The following is a 25,448-nucleotide window of genomic DNA, read 5'->3' as shown; positions in this document are numbered from 1 at the left end:
AAATCAGCCACAATTAAAAGGTTTAAATATATTTAATAATAAATAATAAAAACACAAGACAATACTCATTAAGTCAATACAGTGACAACAGAGTTCAGAATCACAGGAAATATTTTAAAACAACATTTCAGGGCAGTGTCACATAAATACAGAAAACATCTAGACTGATCTTACTATTTTCATATCTATAAGAGAAATACTATGATCTAAGTATTACTTACAGATCCAGGCAAATACAGATGAGAAGTACTGAAGATGGATGTGTTCAGATCCAGAGACAAATACGATATGCACTGACTTTCTCTCTGAGATAGTTCTTAAACCAATAATACACATTACTGCTGGGTTAGCTAGATGGCATAATTCTTGTCAACTCTGCTTTTAGTTTCCAGGCCAGCAGGAACTTAAAATATAACACCTCAGTGTCAAGAATACTTATCTCTTAGAAGCTGACACTTATCTGTTAGAAACTTGCCTAGAACTGGAAATCATAAAACTGTTAAACACCTTTACATTTCAAACCTGGAATTACCTCTGTTTCTAGACAATAGGAAAGCCTACAACTCTAGACATTGTGTCTGCTTTGAGCTGAAATATTGATAACAAAGTCATAAACAATTTCCACTTATTTTCTTAGAGTTTGCAAGTTAACTCTGTATATTCCAGCCTTTACCATCAACACATACATTTGCATAGGCATGTAGTTTATACACATTTCTGCTCTTTTCCAGCAGAGTGCACTGTGGTTACAATCTTGAAGATCAGTACAGAACATAGTTTTCTTACATGTCTAAAGCAAGCATACAAATCATATTACTATTCACAAATTTCATAGAAATATTTACAAAATTCTAGCTGGCTGGGCTGGCAGCCTTCACAGAATTATTATGGAATTCATAAATAAAGGTAATGGTAACTTACAATCCCTCAACCCAAACCAGTTGTGGGTTTGTGAAGAGAAGATTCTGTCTGTTTAACCTAGCAGATTTATTTGGAAAAAGTTCTTAGGCATTGGATGAGGATACATCGATAGAGACAATTCACCTCAACTTTTCCAAGGTGTTAGATAACATTCCATACTCAGACATTACAAACTAATCAAACTGAATGCAAACCATGATATAATCCACTGGATAGTACACTGTCTCAAAGACAGAACCCATTCAATTAGGATTAGGAGCACATTGTCCCCTAAAAAGACTCACTACTAGAGGGGTCTCCCAGGGCTTGGTAATTGGGCCATTCATATTTAGCATTTACTTTGCTGATGCTGAAGCAGATAGCAGGGGTTTTTGGCTGAACAAATTTGCAAACTTTGAGTTATCATAATTTGTCTGGAGGATTCCCAGGTCTTACAAGCAGGACTAAGAGATATAAAACAATTCATCCAGGACCATGGACAAAATTCTGAATGCAGAGAACTGTAGTATTCTGTCCTTTGGAGTATATGAACAGCCTTGCTCCTATCACATAAATGACACACCTTCCAAAACTGACACTGTTGTTAAGTACCTGGACACCTTTGTAGTTCCTCTTTACCTTTTTGATCAAAGCATGGGTACTATCATTACCAAATCATTCCACCTTGTCCAGCTGATAAAATTATATCTTCTTGGTACAAGTATGCTATGATCACTCTCTACTTGCCCCTTGTTTGGCCTTTAATTGAACATAATGCTCCACTTGGTAGTACCTGTGTAAAGACATGACTCAACTTGAAGAATTGCAACACTTCCTCACTAAGAAAATCAATGGCCTACATTCCATATGATTTGCAGAACACCTTAAAGGTTTATCTCTGTTCTTCATCTTGTACAGACTCCTACATGGTTATTTTTGCTTTGCCTATAAGGCTTCAAGCAACCCAGTCCTTTCTGACCTGCTATATGTTCGGAAAACCTGTGACACCACCAGCACCTAAACAAGAAACCTAAATCTCCACCTGCAGCATAAACAGAACCTATTCGTGGGTAGATGCCTCCTACAAATAATCCATCACCTCTGAATAGATTCATTCATCATGTTAAAAAATAGCCCCCTAACCTCTTCAGATACAACCTAGCTTAATGGATAAGTTAACCATAAATTCACTCCAGGTCTGACTGGCTCTAAAATCCCTTATGGAAAGTGGCAGCAGGAATTGGGAATTTTAGAGTCTAGGCTACTAACTTATCTATCTGATCAACTGCCTAGTAATAAGCCACAAACCTATTACTATAAGGATGATTAGCACCACAAAACTACATATTACAAGAAAATAGTTATAGTCAGAATGCAGTGGGGGGCACTATAAACCCACAAGTATTATACTTTGCTGTGCTCATGAAAGAAAGTTGAGATTGATTATGGCTAAGCAAGCTGACAGGGGGATTCATGTGACAGCAATACCAGTGTCTCATGCTAATACACAGCGCAAAATCCATGTGCAGTAAAGATTCAGAAACCAGAGTTTATCAGCTCACACCAGCAAGTCATCCAGTCATTATGAGATGGCACCCATTGTTTTTGAGACCTACAAATACCAAGTTAAGCCAGCAGTAGAAATAAGACCATGTCATGACCTAGTCATTCCTGCAGCCTTAGGTTTCAGTGTATAAACAGTCAGACTCTGTAGGATCTTAAGTTCAGAGTTCCAGGTAAAAGAGAATCTGACAGTGGTATTTTGCATCTTCTTGAAGCATGGAACACCATTTTGCAATGTTTTTGCCTCGCTAGCCAACACAAAATGTATTCACTACTTCTCCATTCTTCTGTCACCCATCATATGAAGTAAGCATGCCCTGTACATAATAACTGGGCTGCTCTGTGTCCACTGATGGCTCACGGCCAGGACTTCCCTGAATTAGTAGTGTCCCTTTTTAAGTCTTCTCCCAAGTCAGCCACTGAGAAGCTTTACTGAGAACAAATGATATATGTTTTCCAATTCGCATGTCATACCAGTAGAATCAACATATATAAAAGTGAAATGGAGGTAACAAAATATAAGTTAAGTAAAATTTTGGACAGGAAGCTAGATCCACTCCCTGCCCTACTACCCATGCTTGTTGATTATGTTCAAAGGAAACTGCCCTGTTTGAGCCGCACCTTCCCTAAGGGAGCATCATTGATGAATGTGAATGAATGCCTTCCCACCTGGGACAGACACACCCATCCCTCCTTTCCACTCAGTCGGTAAGTAAGAAACAATCAGCTATGATCCCAAATGGATATCTAACATAAATGAGCAGTTTCAGGATCTGATTCTCATACATGGTAATTGTTCTTGGCTCATCCATGATGAAGCATGTCTAATGAATCAAACCAGGATTCACAGAGACAGTAGCAGTATGCGAATGCAAAAAAGAGGGCAGTAAATGGGACTGAGATCATTCAATCTGAGATAATTCAAGAACTTTCATGAAACATCACAGCATTTTAAATTACTTTACAACATGATGCATAACAATCAATCAAACCTCTCCACTGTCCCTGTTTTGGAGGAACATTGCTAGTTTAGGCTTGATTTACCCCTGCATAGGATGTCCCTATTTTTGGAGATATGTTCCTATTTTCAGGCATGAGTTATCCCTTCATACAGTTTTCTGAACCCCCCCTATACATCTCAACTGTGCAGATTTTCACAGAATGTTTAGATTTTTGCCTCATATTTTGGTCCATTTTTCATGAAATTGCATTTTCTTGTCAAGTGGCAAATCATTAATGACTGAAGTTAGAAAATAATGACAGACATTGGAGTTTCAGACTTCATACTCCAGAAAATCCATGCTAATGCAAAACCTCTTATTTTATCAACTAAGTCTGTAAGAACAATATTTAAAAATTTTCCCTATTTTTGGGCCTTTGACCCACTTTTATTTATGGCTTTGTCCAGATTTCTTGCTCAATGAGGTTGAGTGGTATGAATCCCCCTCACCATATGTTATTTTTGAAACTGTCTAATGTACAGAAAACTCTTATTATATAACCAACCTACTACTGGCAACAATAATTTAAAGAAAAAGGACATACAGCTTAATTCATATTTTTGACAGACGTTTGCAATACAGTTTAACAACTGCATTCCAAACTATTTAGATTTTACGCATTCTCTTTTTTATGAATGATGGAAAAATATAAACACATTTTGTCACTCTGTTTTTTAAACATGTTTTCTCTGAGTACAATCTTGCATTCTTACTGGAAGCACACGTGTTGTATGCTGCTCAGTATTCATATTTTATGGCAGTTAGAAGTCCATACTTTTAGCTGGATGTCCCTAGTTTTCAAGGGCCTTTGTTAATATTTTTAATGTCAGCAGCTTGAGAGGCATTCTATCAGTAGACGAATAGATCTAAACATAGTTCCTGACATATGTTATATTAAAAAACCCAGACTGTCAGTCTGAGTAAAGCAAATCATCCATTCATTCCTTCATTCATTCAACTCAAACAGTTAAAATAACAAATATACTGATGCTAGCATATCTGCATTTCCAAGTCTAATGTAAGTACTGTAGCCAAAACCAGACTACAGCAGTTTTCCAGAGATCAAAGAAATGTAGTTAATTCACATAAATAAAAATTATGTTTAAAACAGAAACTTATAGTCCTGGGTATTTTGAGTATGGTGCATATGCTAAAGAATGAGACAATAAAGGAAAAATGCAGATTCTGAGATCAGCCAATTCATCAACCACAGAGCATTTTGCAGACTAATTCCATGTAAAAGCATCATCTCACCGCATTAACTATATTCGGTATAGATTACTATATTCAGTGGTGCTGGGCCTCAGATCACTATATTCAGTGGTGCTGGGCCCCAGATCACTATATTCAGTGGTGCAGGGTCCTACATCACTATATTCAGTGGTGCTTGGCCTCAGATCACTATATTTAGTAGTGCTGGGTCCCAGATTACTATATTCAGTGGTCCTAGCCCCAGATTACTATATTCCGTGGTGCTGAGCCCCAAACCACTATATTCAGTGGTGCTGGTCCCCAGATCACTATATTCAGTGGTGCTGTGCCCAAGATCACTATATTCTGTGGTGCTGTGTCATAAATTACTATATTTAGAGGTGCTGGCTCAAAGGCCACTAAAAGTCATAAAGTACCATTGCATAAACATAACAGCAGAGAAAATATCTGTCTCAAGAAGAGTTTCTTATCCACTGAAACACAGGGTCACTGCTTTAAAATTTTCAGGGGTTTAAGGTTCAGTGTTAATATTATTGTACCAAACAGAATAAAACTAGGGAACTCTCAGGGATTTTTTTTTTTTTTTTTGCTGTATCTTTACATAGTCACAGTCAGGAAAAGAGTAAGCTTTGGTGACAAATCCTTTGTCACTTTCTTTTAAAAATGTGCAATGCTTAGCTTTTAAGTGTAATTTTTGATGCTACTGTCCTGTCCGATCAATATGCATTTGAATTCTCAGTTACTGATGATACAGTAGGACAATTCAGCCTTTTTTATGAATTATGTGTCACTGTTCATATATCATGTAATGAGAGCATCTTTTGAAATGTGTCTCATGATATCCCATATATGTCAGAACTATTTAAAATGTGCACTGGATTCACTAATAAAATAATTTTATTGTGGTATAAGTACACACACACACACACACACACACACACACACACACACACACACACACACACACACACACACACACACACAAAATGACTACACTACAGAATGAGAAAAAACATAAAAAAAATACATGTTAAAAAATCTGAATGAGAGTGTATATGTATTTTCATAACAGTGCCCACAGAAAAAGCTTGCTCTGGTCTGTAAAGTAAAAGCAAGAGACAATGTGTTTAGAAAAAAGAAATTGAAATGCATTCTCTTTATTATTTTCATGTTTATGTTGTTTTTTCAGGTGGCAGAGACAATTGATAACTTCCAGCGGGCTGTGTCGATACGGATCAAGGATTGACTGCTGCTGGGGTTGGGTCCGTCAGTCCTGGGGACATTGTCAGCGTGAGTACCACCAGTGCATGAGCTTTCAGCCAGCTAGGAAGGTCCACCTATGGCCTGTCCAGTAGTAGATACTACCACATTCATATACAACATGACACTTTAACCAAACTCAGGGAAGTTGCAAATGCAGGGCTTTAGTTGTGAAAGCTATTAACACTTGGCAACAGTTCAGACCATAACCTAATTGCAGTGTGTATCTGCAAAACTGGATTATAAACAATAATATCAGACAAGCATCTTTTCTTATATAATCATGCATTATATTGAAATGAAATAAGACACAGAGCAGAATTAGACTGATGTAATTAAGTCAGTTTGAGCATTTGTAACACGTTGCATTGTTGAACAAAGAATATTGTTGTAAAACCATAATAAATAAGGCACTAAAAGCAATGACAGTGAAATAAAGCAAGTAATAAATAAAATAACAGTAAAATCAACACAAAAAAATCATGTTTCCAAAGGTTTTGTTGGAAATACAATAAAAAATCCAGCTTGAAGTGAGTAGTATAATATTTATACATATGTAGAATGCCATGGTGAAGTTGTAATGAAAATGTCAATCACCTGGTCTAAGTATTGTAAAACTGAAATGGTTGTCAGAGTGCAGACATAGGTGGCCTCTTTCTAATGGATATGTATATTATAATCAGAGACTATACGGTAAATGTAGATACATGCACATACCCACGCCCAAGCACACACACACACACACACACACACACACACACACACACACACACACACACACACACACACACACACACAATATATAGTCAGTAAGTTAAGGATTCTTATTGCCCTGCTTTCTTGCTTGCTTGGTGACTGCAATGGAGAGTAATATGCATGATGAAAGGGCTTGCTTCTATGCTTGCTGCAAAAGCCAGCCACTGTTACTCGAAAGTCAGTTGTGCTTTGCTTATGTGACAAACTTGCTGAGTATGCTGGGTCTAGCAATACAGCACTTTATTAACGTGAATTTATTAATGTAAAAGGCAGTTAGTAATTTAGAAAACTGTTGGCAGCAGTACAAATACCTTTTTTTTTATCATAAGCAATAATTTTCTTCAGGGAATTGGCTGTTGTCCACTAATTTGAAAATGTTTACTACTACTTTAGGCCTCATAATCTGTTGCCAAATACTTGAACAGCCGAATGATCAGCACGCTGTTAACCTGTGCAAAACAGTACATACTGCTTGTGGCAAACAGCATAACTGCACTCAGCTTAGTACAGCAGTAGTTTTTAATTATGGTTGATGAATCAAACTAGTAAAACATATGAATCAGACAAATGCAACACATATTAAGAAGTCCTGTAATCAGCATCTGAAAAACAAATGTTATGCAGTGATTTTTTTTTTCTGTAAGTAATTCCAATCTATACCTATTTGTATACAAGTCTAGGGACTTCTCTTTAATAAACTTGCTATTGTTTCAGTATGTTTACAGTCACAAATCTTCCTTTTGGGAAGACATTCTTGTCTCAGCAGAGCCTCTTGCCTTATGTGACACTGATGCATCTGGGTCACAATGGTAAAAGAAACATGAAAGTAGTGGACTCCAGGTCAGACTGCCAACCAGTCATGAGTGGAGTCCCACAGGGATCGGTCCTGGGTCTTCTCCTGTTTGCCATCTACTTTTCAGACGTCCAGGCCAACACAGAGGAACTCTGGCTGACCAAATTCACTACAAGCTGGGAGCCATTATTAACTCCCCAAGTGATGCAGACATCCTACAGAAAGGCCTCACTAAGACCAATGTCTGGTGTCGAAACCATGGCCTTAAGCTTAATGCCAAAAAATGCATTGTCATCCCCTTTGGGAAATCTCAGTTCCCACTAATTACCACATCGATGGGAGCCCACTGAACACTGAAGCCGTTATAAGAGAGCTGGGGAAAAAGGTTGACAGCAACCTCTCCTTCGACCAACACATTGCCACTGTGGTCAGAAAGTCCTTCTATGTGGCACATCTCATTACCAAGGGTTTTGCATCCAGGAAGAAAGAGGTCATAATTTCTCTCTACTCTTCCCTCATTAGACCAATCATAGAGTATAATGCCCCATTTGGCATGTACCTCAGTAGACACCTGCAACAGCTGGAGAGGCCACAAAAGTACCTCATGAAGAGGATCCTAGGCCTTAAACACATCCTACATGAACAGACTCAAAAAACTCCAGCTATTCTCTGTCTCATACCATCTACTAAGAGGTGATCTCTGCTTGACTTACAAAGCCAGGTCTGACCCAGCTCTGTTAGAAATGCTACATCTAAATAAATCCCAATCCCTCCGCACCACATGCTCCAGAGACCTCAACCTAATTACCACAATCAACAGAACATGCTGGAGGGACAGGTTCATAACCCAGACACTGCCGATGCTCTAGAATAGACTTCCCATACATGTCAAGCAGGGCACCTCACTAGCCCTCTTCAAGAGAAATCTTGATGAGGGGATGGGAAATAGAAAGTTCACCCCGGCGATCACTCCAGTGGCTCTACTAGAGACACTGGGAACTAATGACAGGTGGCACAATGCCAGGGCACCTCTATGGGCTAGGCTTGTAAAGGCCCCAGGGCCATTAGTCTAGTACACACCTATGAACCTATGAACATGTAGTTGTCCTTACTGAATGCAAGGACACAGGGATCCCAGTCAGGGGCTTGTAACTCGATAATGTAAGTCCAAAACTAAGAAAATTTAGGTGCAATTTGACCCAAATAACAGGTGAACTTCAAAAGCTACTGTTACTCATTTAAAGCATTTCCTTATCCCCTCCCCATGCCCTGATGTTGAGGGCTATACTCTGCACCCTCGCTATTTTTATATATCAATGTCTAGACTGCTGCACCTCAGAGAAGTGCGGAATACACACTGCCAGATGCAGCAGTTTTACAGTTGGTATATATTTCCCTGAATCACACAAATTTTTGCAATAAAAGCATCACATTTGTGGTCCTTGAACATTCAGTGGGAACCCAAGGCACAGCTACATCACTCTGCTTTGAGACATAAGCATTACAGGAAGTAAAATAAAAGCTGCATTCTGGAGTTTACTCAAAGGGTTGTTTTGTTGGAAACAACAGTTTCGGTTCAAATATGTCACAGTCAGTATTTTTTTTCTGTAAGATGTGCTAATCTTAAGTGTGAGTATTTACACTTTGAAGAAGATACAGGACAGTGCAAAAACATGTTTGCATTATTCCCTTGAGAATTAGTTTCAGTAAATGAAATGTTAAGAATTATAATTCAAAGTAAGGCTTTGATGACGTGTCATGCAGCTCCCAAAAATCTGAAACGAAGATTCTTAGGGACATGAAATAAAAGCTATAGATCATTTTGTAAAGTCTTCTAAAGCAGACAGACAATGAGAAGAACACAGTAAGACCAAACACACACACACACACACACACACACACACACACACACACACACACACACACACACACACACACATGCATACCAAATGAATTTACATATCCCAGGACATATATCCTGGGAGCACTACACTTCTTCAAAAAAATAGTGCATTGGATCATTCAGCAAATATACATATATATATATATATATATATATATATATATATTCCTTTCTTCAGTTTATTCACCCGTTACTGTCTGCCATCAACTGAGGTTCTTGGAGATCCACCTCATGAACTAATAGAAAAAAAGAGAGGGTCATTTCAGTGTTATCTTGTTAGCCAATAGACTTTTTGCCAGGTCAGCCTTTAACCCTTCCTCCACCCATGTCAAGCAATGACATCAATACAGTTTATACATGTGTGTACCCAGAAGCACACTGCCCACCACAGACAGTCTTTTATTTCTCTTCAGCACTTTGTCTGAGCTAGATCACTCCCAACATGAGTGCTTTCAGCTAAACAGAAGCAAACCATGTAATTTAGAAATATTACTGTCATTTACACAAGTATAGTTTGTCCACTATGATGTAAAACAGTTCTCCAAGTGCAGATATATGTATGGCTGTATATAAAATACTGGACATATAGCATACAAAATGTCATCCCACCTTTAAGTGGAAAACAAAACAATTTAATCAACCCACAAATTGATAGCACTACAACAAACTCCCTCCAATTTTTTTGCAGGGTGGTAATCCAGTCTGCAACCCCTTAGTGGGGGGCTGCTCTCCCTTACCCCCTGCAACTTAAATAACGAGATCACATAATAGCAAATAAAGGCATATTTCCCATCCCTGCTATTACAGCAGTCTTGCACCAGCAACTTATTGCATCTTTCCTAAAGACCAGAGTTGACAGAATATATGCCAGCCAAACAGACCAAGTATTTTACAAGAACCCCTATATTCCTTGGTTAAGAAGTGTCTGCTCTGGTGACTCTTAGGCATAAGGCCATGTTCATCAAACCAAACTTTCCCAGGCTGCTGCATCCTACCTCATAATGCTCTGTGCAGATCTCCCTCTTCAAATATTTGCTGTTGTTATACTGCTCAGACAAACTCTCAAATGGCCTTAGGCTACTCTTTCAGTATTTCAGGGTTAAATCATAGAATTGTGAGTAAATCACCACTTATTGTTTTTTTCCGGCTTATATAATGATTATTCTTTTCTTCTTTTTTGCTTATCCACAGCAGAATTTGGTAAAGAGTGCAGTCATAATTTACCAGCATGCTTCATTCTCTTTATCAGATTTTGCTAAGGATAATAAAGCAACCTTTTTGATTGCTCCTTTTTATGAACCAACATTATTTGGGCCTGAACTGAAGGGACACATGGAAAATGTGGAGAAAGAAGGTAAGACTTTCACAACTATTGATGTCATGTTCCAATCACCTCAACATTTCTTATCCTTCTCTGTGTGGGCAACAACCATGAAAGCCACAATCTGGAAAGAACCCCATACTCTTGGGGTAGTTTTCAGAGAGAGATTTTGGATCCCAAGGAAGAGGTTCCTGGTAGTCAATGGGGAGCTATTGACCTCCTGTGGGTGTTCAACAGAAACCCTGAAGCCTTCCAAGGCTGACGACCCCCCCCCCCCTCAGGCCAGTTTTGGATCTAACTAGCTTAAATACTTTGGTCCTCAAAGGAACCTGAGATGATATTCACCTAAGAGTTCAGTGACTCTGAGTTCCATGTTCTCATAATGTGTATTCCCCGCTTCATCAGATTTGTATTTTTCAGGCCTGCAGGTTTCACTTATTATGGTGGATGGATATTGACAATTTCTCCCTCTACACTCTCTTCCAACCCCCTTCTTTAGTGGCAGTCACTGCAGACTTTTCAGTGTTAGGGCGGGGGGGAGGCATTTCAGTGGAAAGAAAGTTCAGAATTCCTGGATGTCATCTGAACTATCCTTCCATGTCAAAATACTGGGAATAGGAGTAGTCCTCTTCATCCTTCAAACCTTCCAAGACTTCTTCCCAATAGGACTTCTAACAATACAGGTGAACAATATAGGAATCATGTGGTTCATCAATAAGCAAGAATGCAATCCTACTCCTTGTTCTAGGAAGCTATGAGATCGTGGGAATGGGTAATATCCAGTAACAAATCCCTTGCTACTGTCCATATCCTTGGGAAGTCAGACTTGCTGGCAGACAAGTTTAGCAGATTGCACTTTTATTTCATGACTGGTCCTTAGGTCCCTTGTTGACTTGAACATTTTTACAGAAATCCAGAAAGTCCTTCTGCAACCTATTTGTATTACTAACCCACACCATGGGCAGCAAAAGTTTCTCCCTTAGTGGGGAATCCTCTCCCCAACCTAAGTGATACTCTCATCAGCAAGTGGCCATGTGCACTCCCTTGTCCTTTTCTGCCATTTGCTCTAATAAAATCCATTTAGAATGTCATTCTCCATAGTCATCCTTATAGCTCCTGTATCATGTCTGGTTATTTCTGCTGCTTTATTTTCCAAAGAAGTCCTTGTTCCTAAGCCCCTTGAAAATGTTACTTACTCATCCAGTGGCAAGACCCACCTAGTATCTTCTCTCTGTGGCTGGTTACTTGGCCTCTCCACTTTCAGTAATTGCCAGTAATCCTTCCTTACTGGAAGACTGGTCAAGATCTGATATATCCTCCAAACTCTAATGACATGAAAATGTAGAGAGATGAATGGGCACTTTTTCATGCTAATGCAAAGGGTTTTGATAACTTCTGTGCTCCTGTTCCTGCAGATGTTCTTCATATTGATCTGTGCTGCAGTGTCCTTAGCTGTACGGGTTATATCCTGTCAAAGATAAAACATCCAGCCAGCTTTCAAAGCTTCAAGGCACCTTCCATATGCCCAAATTGTTAGTCAGATCAAGCTGAGCAGACTAAAAAGACAGGTTTGATTGTCAAGCCCTTTAGAGTTTTCCTGCCATTGAAGAGAACATTCCTGTGTGGGCTTTCAAGGAACAACAGTTGGCTTGTGCTGTTCCTTTGCTGGGTAGATAAGTTCCTTTGGGGAGAAAAACCTTTCAAATACAAAAAACAAATATTGTTTTTATTGTACTTTCTCAAGGGTCTTAGGAACAAGGACTTCTTCAGAAGATAAGGTAGTAGTAGAAATAACCAGACATGCCGTAGGCAGTAAAGAGATTTCAGGATGATTATAGAGAATGACATTTTTAATGGATTTCATCATCAGATTAAATGGCAGAAAAGCACAGATTAAATGGCAGAAAAGCACAAAGGAGTCTGTGTCTTAACAGTTTGTCATGGCACTTAATTATACTTTTAAATGGGTGTTCACATTTTTACTGTCAGTTTAAAAGTTGCTTAAGGTAGTTAAAAAAAAAATTTGGGAGAAAATTTGTTTATTTTACTTTTTGGGGCCAGTAGTGTTTTAAAGTACTTTTTTACTGTGTTTTATTGTGAAAAAAGTGACTTCTAAAGACTTTCAATTTTTACAAGCTTTTTCTGCTTGTCTTTCATGGGAAAGAGGCACCATTTTTGGCTTGAAAATGGAGCAACCTACTGATCCCACAGTCAGTCCATCTTCCAGCCGCAAGAAGAAAAAGTTAAGCAAACAACCATTGCTACCCCCAGCAGGCTAGCAATTTGCCTCAGGTACAGGTGGGTGACTCTGCTGTGGCCATAACTTGTTCCGCAGACCACTCATCTTTTAACCCAGATCTTCTGTGGCTGTGTGGGTCCCCTCAGTAGCCAAATGAGAGACACTCTTGTCTGAACTGGTAGAGGAGAAGGGAAGACTTCCCTGTCTGGTCAGAGTGTTATGCCTATCCCTTGGAAAGCTGCTGCTGCCATTAATGACACTGCTGGCCGGGTCCCTGTCAGTTGATTGAGTTTTCAGAAACTCAAACTCCATACAGTTGAGGCCATATGATTGGGTTTTTGAAATCTTGAAGCTTTTGAATGGAGATTGCAGTACAGTGAGGATTGGGAAATTTACCATTTCCTTCACTGTAGTGTGATCTCAGAGCTGGTATATATAATTTGTATATAGACCCTGCTGACTCCATTTATCCTGTTAAAAAGAAACAGAAAAGGAAATTTGAGGACTACATATATTTAGTTAAGCAGGAGTGGTTTTACTGGGTCTGGCTCAGGGTTTAATTCAGACTATTGATCCATCTTATAAGGTTTTTTTTCTGGTAAAAGAAAGAGGGATACCTCTTTTTCAGAACAGATTCAAGACCTGCACATTGAGGTAACTGGACAGATATGGAGATTTCTCCTCAGTTTTCTGATTCAGACTCAGAGGAGAGCTTGGTTTCTGATTCTCCTTGTGGGTGTTTCTATTTCCCTGAAACTATTTCCTGAATGTGCCAGTTTTTCAGTGGGAGAACAATGAGTATTGCTCAGTCCCTTAGGAAATAGTATGAACTATTCTAGAAGGAATTTCCAGAACCTTCACTCATTCCTCCAGTTCTGTTATCTTCAGTCTGTTAGAAAATACTATGAGGTATTCTAGAAGGAATTTCCAGAACCTTCAACCATTCTTCCAGTTCTGTTATCTTTGGAGGATGAGTGTGTCTCTGTCTGCAGTTTTCTTGATGGTCAGCCTGCTGTCCCTATAAAGGCAGATAGAATGTAAAACGTTCCTCAGTCTTTTAAGTTTTTATACACTTTTCCCAAACCTGACCTAGTAGCCATAGCTTTGGTTAACCCTACTACTGCAAAATGTTTATTTAATTCTAATCCTACTTTTTCTGACAACGATAAATGTATGGAAATAGGGTATGCTCCTGCAACTTTGATTTTCAGAATTTTAAATTATCAGGCTCATATGTTAAAAGTTTATTCTGACTAATTGTAAAAGCATGATTAATGTTTTGTCAACAGTTTCTTCTTTTGATGAAATCTGCTTTAAATTTCATTTTACAAGTCACAACTTATTGTTTACAATGTGTGTATGACACCGTTGATACTTCTTCCAGACCTATGGTCACTGGTACTGTTTTGAATAGGTTTGCCTAGCAGCATTCTCAAAACCTCCTATACGATGTGAAAAATGAGATTTGAAATTCTCTTTTGGATGGAAATTTACTTTTTGCTTCCCCTGCTGCAGTGGGTTTCAAAACGTGTGATGAAAGGCATAAGTTGATACGAGGAATCTCTAAGATTTTTCAGCCATCCATTTCCAAATTTTCTATGGATTCTCTAACCCTTCAGCCAGTTTTGGAAAAAAACAAAATAAACATTCTCAGTAAAATGCAGGTAAGCAGATGTTTAAGAAGAAATGGCAGGGGAATCCAAAAATAATTCAGGACCAAAACCAAGGACACAGTTCAACTAATGATAATGACTACTTAGGGGGACCCCCCCCCCCAGCAGTCCCTTTTCCACTCCTGAAAGTCTAATATCCAAGTTTCTTTGGCAACAGATAGTCTCAGACAAATAGGTTCTAAAGATCATTCATCAAGGTTACTGATGTCAGTGAGAGGAAATCCCTTCTTTCCAAGGGATAATTCCTCATCCATCAGACAAGATTCATTTATTTTCCCCTGTTTATCAACCCATGTGGCTCCAGGAAGTGATAGAACCAGTTCCTCTATCTCAGGTTGGGAAAGGTTTTTATTCAATGATGTTTTTAGTGACAAAGAAAAAAATGCTTATAAACCAGTTCTGGATCTTTCCTAAACCTGTTTGTGATGGTGTCCAAATTCAAAATGATGTCATTTCACAACCTGTTACCTTTTCTTCCTTATTAAAGTTTCCTGGAAACACTAGATCTAAAAGATACTTATCATCACATCTCTATTCATCCAGACTTCAGGTGTTTCTTAAGGTTTTGTGTTTCTGGATCACATTATCAGTTCTGTGCCTTACCCTGTGGACTATCCACTGCACCAAAAGTGTTCACAAAGTGTCTAGTTCAAGTTATAACTCCTTGCAGACTTCAGGGTATCCACATTTTTCCATATTTAGATGACTTGCCTGTCTTTGCAGAGTCTTTTTCAAAGTGTTAGGAATCTCTCACTTGGGTGAGAGATCTTCTACATAAGCTGTGATTCCAAGAGAACATTCTAAAGTCTTTTTGACTCCTTCACATGGGATTGTGTTCCTGAGATTTCAGCTAGATGGCTTAATAGATCTATATCTAGATCTGTTTGTACAATTTTCCACTTATACTCACTCACTGTGTGGGAGTATCTCTGCATTTTGAGTCTCATGGCATCTATGATTCTCATAATACCCCTGGCAAGACTCCACATGAGAAAGATACAGTGGTATCTGAAGTCTTTTCATCTCCCAAGATGAGATTTATCAGAAGAGAAATCACTTGGTGGAGATAGCAAATATTCCTAAATCCAGGTATACCCTTCTCCTTCCCAACAACAAAGATGCCTTGTACTTTACAAAAAAGTGAAAGGTATGTGGGACACCAAGGAAAGATGCAATCACTAAAATATAAAATAGAGATGCTTAACCTGATCAGGGCACTCACCTCTCTGAATCATCTTTGGTCCGTGGGACCCCTTCAAGCTGTTGCAGACAGTACCACAGTCATGTGGTATATCAACAAACAAGGGGAAACTAGGGTGTACCCCCTTTGCCAACTAGCATCATTAGCTTGGGATAAAGCTTCACAGCACAGTCTCATTCTGTAGGCATCCTGCATTCCATCAGACCAAAACTGTGTGGCAGGCAAGATGAGCAGGACAAGGGCAGACTCTCATGAATGGAAACTAGATCGTGGGTCTTCCAAGATTTAATCTATCTATGGGGAGTTCCTTAAGTAGAACTATTTGTCTCCTCTCTGAACAATCAGCTGGCAAGATTCTGCTCCAGGACTTAATTCAAGAAGGCCTGGAAGACAGATGCCTTTTCCTTGCATTGGACAGGAATGTTCCTCTATGCTTTTCTACCCTTCTCACTGATATCCAGGGTACTTCAGAAGATTCAAAAGGAACCCTACAAGATCTTTGTGGTGACTTCCTTCTGGCCCAAGCAACAGTGGTTCTCCCTTCTTTTAAAAATGGCCAGGGGCAATCACCACAATCTTCCTCACAGAATGGCGCTACTCAAACAAGATCAGAGGTGTTTGATACACCCTTACCCCAATCAACTTCAACTGACTGCCTGGATGATAGGGCCTTAATTTCCTTTAGGTACCTATTTACTGAGAATGTGCAGCAGATACTAATGGTGGTAAGAAAACCTTGTACTTGAAAATCATGTAGTAGTAAATGGAAAAGGTTTTCTAGTTGGTGTAAACAACATAACTAGCACCTATTCAGGACTAGTGTTTCTATCTATGGCCTTTCTTACTCCTCTGTCAAGGTTTGTCTATTGGACATTTCAGCATATCTGCCAACAGATCCTCCTATTTCAGTGCATTTTCATAGTAAAATGTTTTTGAAAAGGGTTTTGCATAAGAAGCCTCCAAGAAAACTGGCTGCTCCTCCTTGGGAATCATAATTTTGTGTTAGAGAAGCAAACACTTGCTCCATTTGAACCAGCTAATCTGCCTGACTTGAGGTTCTGAACACGAAAAATTGTTTTACTGATTGCTCTGATCTCTGCAAGAAAAGTGTCTCAATTGCAAGCTGTCATGCTGATTCAACCCATATCTCATTCTCCACAGGGATGGGGTTTATTTAAGAACCTTTCCTTCTTTTACGCCTAAAGTGGTATCCAAGTTTACTTTAAGCCAAACTATCTGTCTCCCTGTTTTCTTTCTTTAACTAAAAATGCAGGAAAAATGATAAGTTGTACCTTGGATTTCCACTGACAACTTTCATACTATCTTGACAGAACTAAATCTTTCAGATTTAGATTTGTTTCTTCAATCAATTATTCATTTATTGTGAAGGAGAAAAGAAAGGACAACCTGTGTTGAAACAAACTGTTTCAAAATGGTGCCTTTTATTATTCCTCGCCACAAAAAATGATTCCAGGCAGGGTCAAGACTCATTCTACCACAGTCTTGGCATCATCTATGGCTTTTTGAAAAGGGCTGGATTATAGAAGTATTCTCTAGGCAGCAACCTGGTCCTCTATACATACATTTAAAAGGCATCAAAACTTGATTCCTTATCTAGATCTAGATCAGGCTATGCTAGAACCATTGTCCTAGGGCTCCTAGAACCTTCCCCTTCCACCTCCCAAATGTCGTAAGCTAGGGTAATCTACCCATATAAATAATTCTACTGCCACAGTGATCAATAGGGTTGTGACATCCCCACTCTGGGCCAGTAATCAAGTAGCCTGAATCCTCACCACTGACACTGGAGTGGGACATTCACTTGGAATACAAATGGATACACTCAGTATTTCCAGATGCAGACCTCTCTTTCTCAAGCAGAATTGCATTTAAGAGCACACAGGGCACATGCTTAGCCTGGGGTCTGGGTGTCTCTATCTGTCTCCCTCCAGGTCCCCAATAAGACTCCCCACTGGCACAGTTGTAGGGTTAGGTCCTTAGCCGAGTGTCCAAGCCAAGTCCTCTAACACCCTCTCTATGAAACCAGTGCTTTGTGTCCCTGCTCCAAGTAGCTGACACACACACTCTTTGAGGCTTTAATTTTCACACACACGCACACACACACACACACACACACACACACACACACACACACCTGGGAAAGGACAGATTTACTAGCTATTTCACCTTCTATCCAGACTATAAGGTAGTTTCATTGCAACCAGTCAGTTACTATAAGGCTCTTAAAAGGGTATCCAGTTATACTGAGTGAAGTTAATATTGATACAATGGAAAATGGAAATGTTGACCAAACAGTCAGGCTTTCAGGAATGGCCAGAGTTATTACCAAATAAATATGCAAATACTCTCAAAACTTAAATATTTTTCTAGAAGAACCAGCCACAATGAAAAGTTTAAATATATTTAATAATAAATAATAAAAGAACAAGAAAATACTAAATATCTATTTACAGTAAACACCAGCATTTCAACCACAAGAAATATTGAAAGTAACACAGCTGGAAAGATTCACATAGTTACAGAAAAGCAATTATTTCCTGACTAATCTAAAGAGTACTAGTCTCTGGTCACTTAGCACAAGGCAAGATGAAGTGGGTGAGTGGTCTTCCTTCTTTGTCAGGTTCCAAGAACAGACTTCTCCTGAGACTTCAGTCTCCTCTAATATTAAACATTATTTATGTACAGAATGACATCACATACATCTGGTCATTTAACTTCTTATTCCCATGCAACCCCCTTTGCTAGAAGCTGTCAGGATTTAGCACCTATGTGTTATCATACACACAGACAGAGCTTTGCTCAGATCTGCTGTAGTTGCTGGAAGTCATAAAACAATTTCAACTCTCTACCCTTCCATAGTAGCAACTATCTCCCTGCTAGAGATGATAAAGAAGGCTTCTTAATATTTGGTTTCTCAGACATTTTGTCTCTGGCTGCAACCAGAAATGTAAGATATAATCTTTATGGCCTAACTTAATTTTAGATATTTTTTCAAAGTTTGCTGCAGCTGGTTTGTGATTAATCTCTTCTCTTCTCTTCCAGTATCCTCTATTAAAACATATACATTTAATTCAGATACAATATTGCATGTACATTTCTTTTCTTTCCAGCAGGGCACACTGTTGATACATTTTAACATAAGCAACTTTACAAATAAATTTTTCAACACAAACATCTGTACAAATCAGTTTGGTACACAAATGACATATAATTATTTACAATACTCCAGCTAGCTGTGCTGGCATTTGTTATACATCCACTGCCCTACTTCTCCTGGTATGGCTGGCAGTACCTCCCATCATCACAAGGATGAACGTAGTACTGCTGTGTAAGTAAACTTACCACAACAGTAAATATTCAAATGATCAGTGTTACAGTAGCCACTCCCTCCATCCCTCTTGTTTTCTGGTGTGTTTGTTATGCCAGGGTGTGGACACATTTTTTTTTGTTGTTCCTAGCCTTGTCTTTTCAGGGCTTGGCTTCCCTCTCTTTGCTGGTGTAAAGGCTCTGAAGGGCTTGGTGCCAAAACCTGTCTTTTCACTCAACTCAGCTCAAGCTGACTTATGTTGGGTGCATAAAAGGTGTCCTGAAGCTTTGTAAGCTGGTCAGCTGTTACATCCTTGGCAGGATATAACCCATATAGCTAAAGCTAGAGATCATTCTAACATCTACTGCTGTGTAAGTTTACTTACACAAGTATAATTTTTGGGTTATCCAGAGCCATTTTTGAAACCAGGCTCAGTTTTTTATCCATTAACATGCAATTAACTGCCATTTATAACTTTCATCATGGTCAAGATTCATTAGCTTTACTGAAAGTAAGCAAGGTTCCTCAAAGAAATAATTTTGGTTGAGGCCGCCATGGAACTTGTGCTTCGTTCTAGAAAAAAGTTCCTCTGGGAACTCTTTGAATCTATTGGTTCATCAGATTTAAAGTTTTCATCTGGAAAAACCTTTGGTTGGTAGCCATGACATCAGACAGAAGGAATTCCAAACTGCAAGCTGTTTCTTTGGAAACTCCTTATGTATTTTAAACATTTTCTTCAAACCAAATCCTGTTTATGCTTAAAGTTGCACATATATTCACTTGCCTATTTCCCCTTTTATTAACATTTTGGGGAGCACTGGCTACACTACAAGGGTATTCACCACAGGTTATAGTACTATCTGGACAGGACCAAGTCGATATGCAGAGATGCCCAAATTTTTGCTTCTTTTTCTCCAAATACACTGGTCATATAATTTCTAGGGTTACCGTTGGTTAGATGGCTCTCTGAGTGCATTAAATGTTGATACCTTAAATACAATATGAATACAGTCAGTAATTACCATGAGTCATTTCAGCCTCTTCTGCAAGTTGTTTCAAAATGCAGCCCTTGATGTTTGTAGAGCAATTACATAATTTTTTCTTAATACCATTAGAAAACATTACAAGCAGGATGGGATATGCAGATCAGGACCTTCTTTTGGAGCTGCCAGTACATCCATCCATAACCCCCTTTTTTGTACATGTAGTTGGGGTGCCACATCAACAGTGACAATTATCTAGAGCCAATGTTCACACTACTGGGTAGATAGACCTGCCACAGTTGTTCTTCAATACTACACACATGCGTGCACTGACACTTAAGGCCAATTTAGAGTGTCCAGTCCTCCTACTACATATTTTTGTAATGTAGGAAGAAACTAGAGCACCCAGACAAAAATGAAGCGAACACACAGAAGATGTGCAAACTCTGCACAGAAAGTGCCTCAGCCAAGACTAAAACCATGTCTGTTGCTGTGAAGTGACAATGCTACCCCCTGTGCCACTGGGCAGCCCTATCAAGAGCATATTCTCCTTAAGGGAAAACCAGTAGTGTGAGGCTCTGTCCTTTGATTCATTGAGGAGGGACTCACCAGATACAAAAGCTATGTATTTAGCATAATACTAGATCTGAAAGTGTCCATCCTTCTGTGGAAGTGTCCCTGTGTCTCTTATATTAGTTTGGATAACATGGCTATCCTAATATCTGGGAAGGAAACTACACAGTACACTATGGGATGGAGGAAGGTGCTTAGCAGCTTGTTGCTGAGCAGGTGTTATAGGTTCATAGGTTGGTACTAGGCTATCGGCCGTAGGGGCCTATGCAAGCCTATCCATAACAATTTCCTGGATATTTCTTCCCACAATATTTACTTCTCTGGACCCCTGTCTAGCAGGGCGACTGACATGGTCCCTGGGGTGAATTTCCTATCTCCCATCCAATCATCAAGGTTCCTTTTGAAAAGGGCCAATGAGGTGCTCTGCTTGACATGTATGGGCAGTCTATTCCAGAGTATGGGGAGTCTCTGGGTCAGGAACCTATCCCTCCAGCATGTTTTGTTCATTGTGATGACAAGGTTTAGATCACTGGAGCATGTGGCTCTGAGGGATTGGGATTTCTTTAAGTAGAGCATGTCCAACAGCTCAGGGTTTGACATGGCCTTGTATGTTAAGCAGAGATCGCCTCTGAGTAGTCGATATGCCACAGAGTATAGCTGGAGATTTTTTTAGACGGTCAGCATATGGCATCTGCTTTAGGCCTGTGATTCTTTTAGTGAGGTATTTTTGTGGCCTTTCCAGCTGTTGCAGATGTCTTATAAGGTACATACCAAACAGGGCATTATACTCTATAATGAGTCTAATGAAGTATGAGTACAATGGGACAATGACCTCCTTTTTTCTCGATGAAAAGCCCTTAGCGATGAGGTGTGCCACATAGAAGGATTTCCTGACTGTTGTGGCGATGTGGTTATCGAAAGTGAAACCACTGTTCACCTATGACCCTAGGTCTCTCATCACACTTTCAATGTTTAGTGTCCTGCCATCTATGTGGTAATTCATGGGTACATGTTTTTTTCCAAAGTGTTTGACGCTTGCCAATGTCTTTGTTTATAAGTTCCATGATAATGCATTCCATGCCCTTGCAGATCAGGCTTGTCAGACTGATGGGACGGTAGTTCCCGGAATCCAAGGTGAATCCCCCCTTGTGGAGTGGGATAACTGTAGCTGTGTGCTACTCAGTGGGCACGAAGCCTGAGGTGGGGCTATGATTAAACATGACACTTAGGTGTGGTGCCAGTTCATTTTGTAGTTCATGTTGTACACAGCCTGGGATGTCATCTGGTCCCATGGATGCTGTATTCTTAGCTTTGGAGAGTGCGGTTTCTACCTGAGTGGCTGTGATTACCGGAATTTGGCAATCTTTTGGTATTGAGATTGGCCCTTTAGGGGGTGAGAGGGGGGTGAAGTTGGCACTAAATCGATCTGCCAGGATATTGGCAATATCCTTGGGATCAGTTAGGCATATAGTCTTAGGCCTATAAACTTCCAGATCTTGTATGTGTGTGTGTGTGTGTGTGTGTGTGTGTGTGTGTGTGTGTGTGTGTGTGTATGTATTTGTGTGTATATGTGTGTGATATGCATATATATATATATATATATATATATATATATATATATATAGGTTTATAGGTTCATAGGTTCATACTAGGCTATCTGCCCTGGTGCATTTATAAGCCTAGCCCGAGTGTGTTTAGTTTTCGCCACCCTTAGATTTGAGTTTGCTGTGCCCTTTTTTTAAGGTTAGTTTACTGCGCCTCTGTCTAGTAGTGACACAGAAGTAATCCCGGGGTAAACCTACGATCTCCCATCCACTCATCAAGATTCCTCTTGAAGAGAGTCAGTGAGGTGCTCTGCCTAACATGGACCGGGATTCTATTCCAAAGCGAAGGCGGCCTTTGGGTTATGAATCTGTCCCTCCATCAAGTTCTATTTATTTCTGTGCTGAGGTTCAAGTCCCTCGAGCGTGTGGTTCTAAGGGATTTAGATTTTCTGAGGTGGAGCATGTCCATTAATTCTGGGTTGGACATAGCTTTGTATGTCAGGCATAGATCGCCTTGAAGTAGTTGGTATGCGACTGAGTAAAGCTGGAGTTTCTTTAACCTGGCAGCATATGGCATCTGTTTGAGTCCCTTGATCGTCTTTGTGAGGTAGTTTTGGGGTCTTTCTAGCTGCTGCAAGTGACGGGTAAGGTACATCCTAAAAGGGGCATTGTATTCTATGATGGGCCTGATGAGGGATGAATAAAGGGGCACTATTACCTCTCATGATCTAGATGTGAATCCTTTTGTGATAAGGTGAGCTATGTAGAAGGTCTTTCTAACCACTTTGGCAATGTGGTTGTCAAAAGAAAGGCCACTGTCAACCTGGGTCCCCAAGTCCCTAATTACTTCTTCTGTATTTAATGGGTTACCACCTATGTGGTAATTGGTGGGCACTTTGTTTTGCCAAAGGGTATGACTATACACTTCTTGGCATTTAGCTTTAGGCCATGGCTCTGGCACCAGTTATCCGTCTCTGTGAGACCTTTTTGAAGGATGTTCATGTCAGCTGGAGAGTCAATTATGGCGCCCAGTTTGCAGTCATCTGCGAACTTGGTCAGCCATAGTCCTCCCGTGCTGGCCTGTACCTCGGAAAAGTAGATGCCGAACAAGAGAGGTCTCAGGACCGAGCCTTGTGGGACGCCACTTGTGACCGGCTTGGAGTCTGACATGGCGCCAGCAACTCTAACCCTGTGGGTTCTGTCCTTTAGCCAGTTTGCAACCCATCTTGTGACATATGGGTTTACATTTAAGCTGGTAAGTTTCTCTATAATACCCGAGTGGGGTATTGTGTTGAAAGCTTTTGCAAGGTCAAGGTAGGCTGTATGGACTGCCTTTCCCTCATCAATGGCCTTGGTGACTGTTTCGAAGAAGTCGACCAAGTTCAAAAGGCATGATCTGCCCTTGACAAAGCCAAACTGGGTCGGGTCCAATGTCTGCAAGTCCCCAATGTCTTTGTTTATGAGTTCCATTATGATCCTCTCCATAGCTTTGCAGACCAGGCTTGTTAAGCTTATGGGGTGGTAATTACCAGGGTCCGTAGAGGCACCGCCTTTGTGGAGTGGGACCACAGTTGCCGTATGCCACTCCTTGGGCACGTATCCTGTGGTAAGGCTAAGATTAAACAGCTGCTTTATATGCGGGTTTAGTTCCTCGTTGAGTTCGTGTAGCACACAGCCAGGGACACCATCCGGTCCCATTGATGCTGTGTTTTTAGCTTTAGAGAGAGCAGCTTTCACCTGCACATTTGAGATGTCTGGGAGGCTACACTCCGCTGGGATAGTTATCTCTCCTTTTGGGGGTGAAGTTTGCACTGAACCTGTCTGCCAGTATGTTGGCAATGTCTGTGGGTTCAGTGATTTTTGTATCATTTTGGACTAATTCTGCGCATATCTGGGAGTTTCCACCCAGGTTTCTAACATAGCTGAAGAAGGCCTTATGACTGTCTTTTGAATCTATTGCAATTTTTCTCTCAAAGTTGGCCTTGGATGATTTTATGAGTGCTCATATTTTTTTACTAATAATGATCAAGGGTGTCTTCTCTTTTATGGATTTTGCTCTATCATGTAACAGCTTTCTCCTCTTATTGTAAAGTTTGTTTATGGCTGGGGTCCACCAGACTGGACGTTTGCCCTTGGTGGAAAGAGTCTTGGTTTTATTAGGGATTGCCTGATCCATGCAGTCCTGTCAAGTAAATAAATATATATATATAGATATAGATATAGATATAGATATAGATATAGATATAGATATAGATATAGATATACACAGCCATCCATCCATCTGCCCATCCATCCACAACCCCTTTCCCGTTTTTGCACATGGGGTTTGGGTGTCACTTCAACATTAACAATTGTTTGTAGATACAAATATCTATTGAGTTGCTCTGATTAGCACAGGGTCAGTCCTCTTATTAGAGAAAACATTCAGACAATATTCTGTATCGTTAGCAGTGCAAATTCCACCACATACTTTACAGAATGGTGTTCATTTATTTACTTGATAACTGAGTTATCCCCTGACAAAGCACAGGGAAACATAGCAATGCAGTTATGTAGTCTTACAAATGTTAATGAAATGACAGTCTCATTACTTAAGTCAGTGACAAAAGCTATGAGACAGATACAACATACGTTACCTACTTAAGTGATGTAGTTCAAAAATGTGGTAGAAAATTTAGAAAAAAAAATTGGTTAATTCTAGGATGAGTATCTCTGAGTAAAGTTTATTTATCAAACAATAACCAGCTAAACTGTAGAATCTCAAAACAACTCTACTACATCACCACCCCCTCTGCCTGGACAAAGGCCCAAAATTAGGGACAAGTTTTAAATATCAATCTAATAAACTTAGAATATCACTAAAATGGCAGAATTTGTGTTAGCATGCATTTTCTGAAGGATATGAAATCTGAAACTCAATTGTATGTCATTATTTGGTGACTTCAATTCTCAGTGATTTGCCAGAAAACCACACATTTTATGAGGAACAGACAAAAAATGAAGCAAAAATCTGGACATTCTGTGAAAATGTGGACAATTGAGAGATAAGTATTTCAGGCAGTTCACCTCCATCACTTCAACCTTTCTCAACTGTTCTCATGTTTCCTTGCCATACAGAAGCAATGGTTGCATCACTGTTTTGTACACCTTATGTTTAATTTTCTTTGGCATTCTTCTGTCACACTCCAGTCATCTTCC

General features: G+C 39.7%; 1 protein-coding gene across 4 annotated transcripts in view; it reads left to right on the top strand.

Annotated features, from left to right (window-relative positions):
* NPNT (nephronectin) overlaps positions 1-25,448 on the top strand; it is a 387,764-nt gene that overhangs the window by 78,524 nt on the left and 283,792 nt on the right. For all 4 annotated transcript variants that reach the window (XM_044061299.1, XM_044061301.1, XM_044061302.1 and 1 more), the window contains exon 2: positions 5,866-5,966. In XM_044061299.1, coding sequence (XP_043917234.1) covers positions 5,866-5,966 — 101 coding nt within the window. The remainder of the gene's footprint in view (positions 1-5,865; positions 5,967-25,448) is intronic.

The sequence above is a fragment of the Protopterus annectens genome, chromosome 2.part0 (genome assembly GCF_019279795.1).
Source record: "Protopterus annectens isolate FY-2018-M chromosome 2.part0, PAN1.0, whole genome shotgun sequence".
Classification (NCBI taxonomy): domain Eukaryota; kingdom Metazoa; phylum Chordata; order Ceratodontiformes; family Protopteridae; genus Protopterus; species Protopterus annectens.
Note: the sequence above shows the minus strand (reverse complement) of the source record. Positions and strands in the feature narration are given on the sequence as shown.